The following is a 10,334-nucleotide window of genomic DNA, read 5'->3' as shown; positions in this document are numbered from 1 at the left end:
GGATCGGCCAACTAAGGTAAAGAAAGGAAGAAGTCAAGGAAAAAAGATGATTGCCTCATTTTTTGGTCAGAAAGGTAATTTCGCGACTGTTGGGCTAGAAGATGAAAGGACAGTTACTGCAGACTGGTATGTCAATCGCTGTTTGCCTGTTGTCTTGGAAAAAATTCGATAGCAGCGCCCTCGAAGCAGGATCCTCCTTCACCACGACAATGCTTCAGCGCACTCCGCAAAACGGACTGTTGAATATTTGACGTTAGTAGGTGTTGAGATAATGAGTCATCCGCCATACAGTCCTGACCTGATGCCCTGAGACTTTCATTTATTCCCAAGAAAGATAAAATTCGACGTATACGCTTTACGAGCCCTGAAGATGCGGTGAAAGCGTACGAAAGTGCCATAGAAGAAACCCCTAAGGAAGAATGGGCCCACTGCTTTTCTCCGTGGTTCCATCGAATGCGACGATGTGTAGAGAGGAACGGAGATTACTTCGAAAAACAATAGAAGTATTGGCAACTTTCTACATTAAGCCGTTTAAACATTTTCAGTGTTACCTATTATTATACATGTTATTTTTGCGGAAGGTAACCTATTGGAGATACATATCACTAAGAAGTCACCGGAACCGATTACTGAAGATTCTATGTTCTATTACACAAGGTTCAGAAATCTAACACAATAATATTCAAAAATGTTAATTCTTAATAATTTCCATAGGCTTCAAAATAGGTCTTAATGGTATTTCAAAGTAATTTTTAGTAAAAGCAAGATTTGATTCAAAGTCATATCTGATATAAACGTTATTGTCTATGAACTCTAGAGATGTGATTTGAAATTTCATTTAGCTTTATTTCAACAAAACTCAAACAACCATATATATACCTTTATTTATGGTACGTAATCTACCAGTTTCTTAATGCGAAATACATTGCGCTGTTGGGAAATATACTACCATTTCTTAACATGTCGCTCAGGCGCGCTCGATTATACTGAACACTATTTTTCTCGTTATTAGGTTTACCATCGCTTAACTACACAAATTTATTAAAACAATATAATAATATTTTACTTTTTTATGATTATTAACTCTTTTTTTTAAATGTATAACATTTTATAAATATTCATATTATTTTACAGTAAATCAAATTCAAGCAAACTTGTATATTTGTATATGTTATAATTATCTTTTTGTGTAATTATATAACTATTATTATAATTAGCTCTAAGAATACTAAACATTAAATAAATACATTATTTGTTCGTTTTTAGTTGAGAGACCCGCTCCAGCTTATTTCAGCTTTATTTTCCTATAGTAGTTGAAGTCGAAAACAGTTTTGACTAACTTATACGAACTCATTTTTCGCTCTATTTAACATCGCAATTGTAATAATCAATTATTTGTTGGCGTAATTTTATTGAAGTACTCTTGGTCGTGTTTTGTTTGATATTAACTATACACGGAAACCGAAAACATACAGCTAATAAACTCAAACTCAAAATATCTTTATTCAAGTGGGTAAACAAGTACACTTTTGAATCGTCAAGTTAAATTAATCGTAAATTTACATTTACTACCAGTTCGCAAGTCAAGGGCGTAGAGCGGGTAAGAAGAACTGGCAAGAAACTTTCCGCCACTCTTTTTAATCGCCAAGTATTGTCATACAAATTGTTTGAACTGGAGCAATTGAATCCCAAGGATTAGGATCATTTAAGTAGTCCTCAAATTTATAAAAAGCTTTGTTGATTAATTTTCGTTTAACGAGGGCTTTGAATTTATTTAGTGATAATTCTCTAATTTCGCTTGGGAGTTTGTTGTAAAAACGAATACAATTTCCATATAAGGAGTGGTAATAAATTTGTTTATATATTTGTATGTTAAGTCGCAGATATCATATCCTTTCCAAATAGCGCATATCCTAGAAAATAACACATCAAACAGACCTATTCACAAGATGAAGATCGGTGGCAAAGTTGATACCGTAACACTGAGTTAACAGCGATAGGAAACTTTTAACTGGAAAGATCTTTCACAGTACTAAATATTGTTATTCATTTTACCGGAAAACAATGAGCAATTTAACATTGTCAAGGTAGTAATAATTATATTCAATGCTATATTCTATCACTGACAATTTATAATTAGTACTTGTTAGTACTTTTTGAATTACTCTGATGTCTGATTAGGCAAATCCAATAGAAAGTATTACGAGAAACGCTAAATAACAACTGTTGAATCCTAAGACTGCGATTCTTGTTAAAAGCATTACATTTAAGCCAAATTCGAATATCAGTCTTATATAATTATCTTGCTCTTCATAAATCAATATTTATTATATTGATTTTTCTCAATAAAACTTTTCTAATTCCAATAAATTGAATATATGTTTTGATAAATTTACTGTGATTGTTTATATTATTCTACTAACCGTATCAACGATCTATGTGAAAATTCGTCAGGGTCAAAGCCAGTTACGAATTCATATCCAATGAACTTATTTAACCAATGAAAGCATTTTGAACAGTATTGTTGTATATAGTTTTGCAGTATATACTTTATAATGTTATTTTTTTTATGAAATCTCGCTGATGGCCTTAAGAGCCTTTACAGCTCAGCTCAGCTGGAATGAGCGTTTTCCTGCGACAGGGGCAAGGGCTTCTCTTGCGAGACTCGGACCTCGCCTTGGACAGTCGCGGGGTGGTCATAGGTATCAATCTAATAATAATAAAGTAAGACTTGATAAAAATTACTTGGCTTGAAGAAAATAAGTTAGGTGATTTTAAAAGCTATACTAGTCTATATCTCTATACCTCATAAATAAGGAATGCTTAAAATAAAAAAAATACTTTATTCAACAACAAAATAAGAATACAAAGTGTAAAATGAGTATCAAAAATACAAGATCTTAAAATACATTTTTTAATGTGTTTTTGTTACACAATGTCTAACGACTGTCTGCAAAGGTCTAAAGGTTATTATGTATGCTGAGTGCACAGTGCGAATCCGTAACGAGAACTTACTTACATAATGAAATACAGATCGTGTCTGTCAGTCTTTACACTTTAATGGAAAAGTATACTTTAAAGAAATACGACACAGTATACGACAGTATAGTTATTTGACACTGGTATGAATAAAATCTGGCAACTTTTGGTGAATCAGCAAATATTTTTATGAAAGACTTGACGCTGTAGAGTTGCCAGTTAAGCCTTATTAATAATTATTTTAATCAATGACCAATTGACGGAAAGAACCATCAATGCCGAAAAGTTCGTCATAGTTTGTCGGTTTTCCTGGTCTTAAAGCCTCATTTGCCTTAACTTCTTCCTGCTCAGCGAACCACGCCTTGTATTCCTCCATTTTCTTTACCCAGGCATCTGGAGAAATAATTAAATTATATGAGTGGAATAAATTTTTATTAGACATTTAATTTTCGCAAGACTTAAATTGAATTACTTCGCAATATTGTAATTTGCTAAAGATATTTAAGCAAATCATTCATTGTAAAACTACAAATTCTTTAAAAACTGTAAGGGACATCATTACGGCTTATAATACAAAGATGATTTAATATATAAGGCATTAATTATTTTATTAAATGGAGGAGATTTAAATAAATAATTTTAAAAAAATTTGAAGAGTCAAATACAAACGTAGTTTACGATTGTTCAAGTAGCATTATAATTTATATAATTACTTGATAAATTTTATCTAACTTACTGTGTAGGTCATCCATGGGTCCAGCTTTTCCACCGTATTCTGATGGCATCATCTCTTGTGGAAAGTGCTTATATAGATCGTTTACGTCACCGTGGATGAAGATCTATTAATATCAAAAAAATAGGTTAACAATAATTAAGTTAATTCACATTCATTCATTTTGTTTAAGATTTTGCCAAAAATGATCAAAGAATTATAGATTGATATTGCATAGAAATAACTTTAAAATTTCGTATCTTGTAAATATTTTCCGGGCTAATATCTTCCTCTTGGGAATATATTTTTTGATTGAACAGGATAGGCGATTAATTCTTTACATACATCATCGTGTCTTAGCTTTGTAATAACTTACCCTTTCTCTGATCTTTTCTTTAAGGAAAGGTTTCACAAAGTTGACGATTTTGTCCACAAGAGGCGATACGTTGATGATATGGACTTGCTTCAGTTTTACCGGGTAGGCTTCCTGAAATAAAATGATAAATTCCTTAATTCTTCCTATACATACTTTTTAATAGAACACAGGGTAATCGGACAAGAGGTGTTATACCCGAGTATAAAGTTTTTTAGTAGATAGCAATAGCAGGATTCAGAAATGCATAGGCATTACTCCGAACGGATTTTTAAGAAAATTTTGTATTGTAATTTCTCAAGAAAAAAACAGTTATCAAGAAAAAGCACGGCGGAGGTGCCCATGTAAAACTTGATTGACATACTTTAACTTGACATTTTTAAGTAAATATTTTGACTGAAACAAATAAATAAAAGCTATGACGATTTTTACCTGTACACAAACTAAGAACTTCTTAACCAGTGTTGGAGTGAACTTCGCAAAATGAGTGGGCGTGGCCACTGATGCATCAAGAACATAGATGTCACCAGCGACTCCCTCGGTCTCCTCCTTCAGCCTCACATCTCCCATCATCAAAGCTAATTTGAAGGCATCTGCTACATTTGGGGTTTGGGCGTCCTTGTCCATACCTGGATAAAGGGGATAACATTTATTTCGGTTATTACTATAACTCTTATATATAATATGTATATTTGATTGTAAACAGTCGCAAAAAGCTCTACATTTTGAAAGTAAAAACGGTAAAAAAATGCAGAGGTTTACATTTATGTAAATTAATGAAAGTAACTTAAGTATTTCGACCCGTTGAGCAGATAAAAAATGACTTAAATTAAGATAAGTATTTAAACTTGTGAATGTCACAATATTATATACAAACTGGGAAAAAATCACCCCAATATTTGATAGAAAATGTTGACTTACCTCTCATTAACACAACACGCCGACCGTCGGGAGTCAAACCCGGCAGTGGTGGCATTTGACTGAAAATTAATTATTTTTAGAATATAAAATTAGAATGCCTTTTGCCCAGCTTTGAGTTTTGTAAAATTTTACCATTGCTACTAGACTCAATCTTAATCAGCATCAATATATTATGTCAGTTACTATTAATAGTTATTGATCCTTAATTTGATATGTATGTAATTAATCCAAACAAATCTCTACTATATAAAAATAAGTCGGGTTTTCCTTCCTGACGCTATAACTCCATAACGCACGAACCGATTTCCACGGTTTTGCATTCGTTGGAAAGGTCTCGGGCTCCGTGATAGCAAAGAAAAATCAGGAAAAATTTCAACAGAAAAGCGGGATCACCAAAAGAAATGTTACATAAAACGAAGCCATCTGGTGGCGAAACGGAGTTCGCCGAGTTTGCTAGTTATATATAAATGTTGCTGATGGCACAGGGCTGAATTAGTCCTACAAATGCTCTGACACATAGTCTATCCTAATGGAAAATTCTACATTTATAATAAGAGTGAGTAAAAAATGTAATTTACACAATCTTTAATATCTCCTGGAGCTCTGGTAGGGTAACATCCCTGTTAGTGAAGAATTCGGGCACAGCCGTCCTCATGGTGAAGTACATGTCCAGCTTACGTTTGGTCTTTTCCAGAGAGAATTTACAACCACGCAGGAAGGTCATTATACGCTGGTCATCTGTAATTACAAAATATGTCCCAAAATAATTACTAAATTGGTCCATACTTCGAAAGCCAATGTACAGTTGCTGCAAATGTGAAGAGTCATGAATTATTAAGGTGTTAAGTTTAAATTTTAAACTTATCATAAGGATACCAAATATATCCAAATAATTTGCAATTTATTATCTTGCAAATATTTTTAACGTGGAAATAGATTAAGCGTTGGCCCTTATATTAAAATACAAATACAAAACGGAAGTTATACGTAAGCGTTTCTTTGTAACAGTACTATCACAAGAATTTATCTATTAAAGTTCATTACCGAATTCGTCAGGTAGATGTGGCTCCTTCTTCAGCCACTCCTTGATATGCTCCAGATCCTTGTCCCTGGTTTCAACATTCTCATTTAGTTCCTCCCTAATCTTCTTCCACATCTCACCGGCTGGCTGTTCGAGCGTCATTTCTGGTGCTGAAATATGTCAATATGTTGCTAAGTATGTGTCAAAACAAGATAATTGAGTGCCTTTTATTTTTTTACACTATCGATAAAAGAATTAGGTATGAAGTCTAAAAATTATCGTATTAATATTGCCTTTGCGTTATGAGTAAATCTTTTTCATTCGTCTGTGTGAAAACATGAAGACAAAATTATCAAAACAACTAAGTTTTTTCTTACATAATTAACATAACATAATATATGATTTTACAATCATTGTTCAAGTGGATGTCAAAAGGTCTTCTTAGATGTCTTTATTATTGAACAACGCGTTAAGTCAATGCAAATATTTGCTTATTTTTAATTTATTTAAGTTTTAACTTAAGTTTTTGACTTAAGTTTTTAACTTAAGTTTTTACTTATTAAAAGAACTAACTTAGCCGGAATGTGGAACATTGCGAGGAAAACGGCATGTAAAAATCCCAGAATACGTAGGTTCACGCTGATTCTCTACTTGTGTTTAAAGAAATTGTTTTCAAAGAATCAGATACAGAGGTCTGAGGCCAAGATCAATGCTTACAGTGCCATTAGTTTTTTTATTCCTGTCATTAAGTAATAGATGTATGCGCTTTATTTTAAATATGATGTACAAATGCAGTATGCATTAATGCGTAATTAAAGTTACATTAGAATATTGTGCAATGTTAGGTAATCGAAATCGAAATAGTACGTGATAGTGCGTTGATTAAAGAAACCATACACAAGAGCCATATATAACCTTGGCTTATATTAGCTGGACAATTATTTTAACTTCTACACCTTAACTACAAACTGAAATGTCACAGAATCTCTATAGTGGGCCATTTCTTAAAACGGTAAAATTTTATTACAACGAAGTAAAAAATTCGGCGAAATTAGTTTTGTCGCGGTGGTAATAAGAACTTTCTACAATTCACTTTGTTACGTACCAACCTACATAATACCAACGCATTATAATGTTTTGTGAGCCTTTTATATCTACCGAAACGCTTCGCTGCTTTTTAGTATTTTTTAACATTTTTAAATCACGTAAGCAAAAAGTTGTACAGTGAGATATTCAATTACCGGAACGGTTTTCGTGCAAAAAGTATTTTAGTGGCTTTCACCTTTCTCTGGTCTCGAAGATCTGTAAATCGTTATGATTACCTAGTGAGTAGTCCGTTCACATTGTTGTTTATCGACGTCGCCTTAATTTATTTATGAACCTTTTTTTTATATATGTTATATTTATTAATAATAAAATTCTTTGAAATAGCTCTTGTAAAGAAGACAATTTATCACGCCATCTGTTGATATTTCACGGTATTACTTCAGATTCTCGTGTCAGAGCTATTTAAAGTTTTAAGAAAACAAAAGGCGCACCGTCGATCAAATTATAGTAATCTAGGATATTACATGAGATTTTAATACTAGTTATAATGCATTATCGCCCTAATTATATCCCAAAAGAATATAGTTTCTCCTACTGTGATAAAATGCCATACTCACAACGTTGAAATATTTTATTTATATATACCACCTTTTTAGTCCATAAGCTGCAATTACCGAGGAGTTAAGATTAATAATTAAGATAAAGAATTTATGAGTACTATTTCGTATTTAAATTAGCGCGCTGAATTGCAGCGAATGAAAGTTACGATAACATCCATAAATGGATTGAAATATAAATTGTTTCACGACACATACATGATTAGCGGTATTGACATGCCGATGCATCAAATAACTGGTATAATCTGTGCAAGCCGTTAACGCAGCGAAATATAAACGTTTTTTACATTTTTAATAGCGTTACTAGAAATTGTACAACGGTTGCTTTTTAACATTTAAGTTTAAAATTTAAATTTAAATTTCTATTATATTTTTAAATTTTTGGCTTGGTCTACGAAAAAATGTAATCTATACTATACTATACATATATGACGAAGCTGAAGAGATTCTTCCGTTGCGGTATTATCTGGCATTACTGGTAGAAATAACCTATTTATTAAGGAAGACTGTCTAACTATCTAGCAAATAGAAGCATCAATAAGAAGTGTTGCCCTGGGCATTATTTTATTTCAAATTTTGGAGTCTTTTAAAAAATCCAGAAGTAAGTAATAGTCGAATACCACGCGCGCATTTATTATGTGCATTTTTTTTTTATGAACGCATACGAAAGCGCGGCGAACAGGTATAAACGGTAATAAATACTTGATACTTGATACATTTGAAAATCATCTATAATATAAGAGATATTAGGAGACGTGTGTTAGTGAAGGATTACTAAACTAAAAGTTTAATTACACTTATATGGATTTTTATAAAGTGAGAAATGAAGGTTCGACTGCCGAACTACAATGTACAACTGGTTTCCATGCAATTTCTCGCTGAGGCTATTAACCTGTAATGCATAACCCAACTTGGCGAATCGATAGTAGATAATAGAACTATTATTAATCTTCAATAAAATTACCGCTTACATCGAAAACGAATCTAATCTAACTGTAAATTTTTTGTACTTATAATTTTGTATTGAATTAAGAAAGTGTTATTTTTTAGTAGATACTTTATTTATATGGTTTCCCAATTTAGATTACCATGAATTAAAAAAGTGCGCCTGATTTATTTTGCGTGTATATATTGTCCTACATAAAAAAAAAATCCATTTTGGTGGATTATTTTTAATACTACTGTTACTCGCTGTTAGTGCATCCTTCACAACACAACACATAATACACAAAAAATAATCACCTTTAAAATTAAATACTAAATCACAACTTAAATTTTCTACGATGGTAACACTGTCACTTGGTCGCAACGTTTTTGAAGTTTTTTGAAAATTCGAAATAAGAAAACCACCGTGAGTACAGTGATGTTAAGAATGCGAGTGTTCCGAAGTGCAGGCGCTTTTTATAATTTCGTCACGCGGGGTGATCTTGTAACGGGGAGAAAGAACTATTGTAAATTAATATTTTTTATTATGTAAGTTGTAAAAATTGACATTTTCAAAATAATTATTTTATTAGTTATTAACGTTAATATTTATGTCCCAGAAAACATTATTATTGTCACGGTTTACAATCATTTTCTACTTAAAAGTTAGAAAAAATAAATATAACATACGTTTACAAAAACAATTAATCTACGTGAGAGTATGTAGGTGAATCGAAAATAATTGTAAATATGTAAAAGTAAGGTGCATAATGAATGCACCTTACTTTTACATATTTTTATTTATATTATATAAAAATATAAATAAAATATATATTTTACATATTTTATTTATATTTTTATTTTTATTTACATATATTAGCGGACTTGAAAATACCCAACAAAGGCAGGTTACAATTTCTTTGCATTACGCCCTATTATATAGAGGAAGTAAATATATTCAAATGATATTATACTTTTAAAAAATCCCAGATGTTCAACATTTAAAGAGTTTTGCTAAAGCATTTTATATTCCCAGAATAAGATATGAATTAAAATTTTTCGGACCAAGCGATCAGTTCCAGAACGAAGGCAATACTTATAGTAAGATGTTTCAAATGCTTCTAATAAGTAAGGAGAGTTAGAAAATCAGGAATATCTAAAAAGCCATAATATAAATCTGCAATAAAAAATAAAACGTCCCTTTAAACCGCTAGTGTTGAAAGCATAATTTACCCTAAAATTAGCCCACTTCTTTCGTAAGCAACGCTGTCATAAGCGGTAACCATAATGCTTTGAGTTAGAAATCCGTAATGAGTGTGACTCATCGTGGCTAACCGTGGACATGGCTCCATTGTAGAATCTGTGCGGACAGAGAACCGGTGTGATGTTATTCGAACTAGTATAATATTTATTACGATTTTATTTATTCACAAAAATCAAATACTTTCATATTTTTCTGATGAGGTATCTACTGTTTACCTATAATATACAGAGTAGTCAACATAACAAAAAAGTAATATAGGAATGCGACTTCAAATCTCACCGAATCATTGAACACACTCTTCAGTATTGTAGCCGAACGAATTGCACGATGTACTAACGGAATCTGAAAGATATTTTTTAAAGCGCCGTTACTATGTAATCTAAAGACAAATTTAAAAGCTCGAAAATTGTTGTAATTTTTAAAGGCAAAACTGATACCATGATCTCCACTAGTATTAAGAATGTATTTATGAGATC

At 31.8% G+C, this 10,334-nt stretch overlaps 1 protein-coding gene across 1 annotated transcript; it reads right to left on the bottom strand.

Annotated features, from left to right (window-relative positions):
* Nucleotides 1–2,823: 2,823 nt before the first annotated feature.
* Nucleotides 2,824–9,055, bottom strand: LOC125053952 (alpha-tocopherol transfer protein-like). Its single transcript, XM_047655587.1, has 8 exons — nucleotides 8,913–9,055; nucleotides 6,030–6,176; nucleotides 5,564–5,723; nucleotides 4,986–5,044; nucleotides 4,497–4,693; nucleotides 4,068–4,178; nucleotides 3,716–3,818; nucleotides 2,824–3,372 (listed from the first exon to the last, which is right to left on the bottom strand). The coding sequence occupies exons 2-8, from the start codon at nucleotides 6,166–6,168 to the stop codon at nucleotides 3,221–3,223; spliced, it is 921 nt and encodes a 306-aa protein (XP_047511543.1). The 5' UTR covers nucleotides 6,169–6,176; nucleotides 8,913–9,055; the 3' UTR covers nucleotides 2,824–3,220.
* Nucleotides 9,056–10,334: the final 1,279 nt, after the last annotated feature.

This window comes from Pieris napi, chromosome 11, assembly GCF_905475465.1.
Source record: "Pieris napi chromosome 11, ilPieNapi1.2, whole genome shotgun sequence".
NCBI lineage: Eukaryota > Metazoa > Arthropoda > Insecta > Lepidoptera > Pieridae > Pieris > Pieris napi.
Note: the sequence above shows the minus strand (reverse complement) of the source record. Positions and strands in the feature narration are given on the sequence as shown.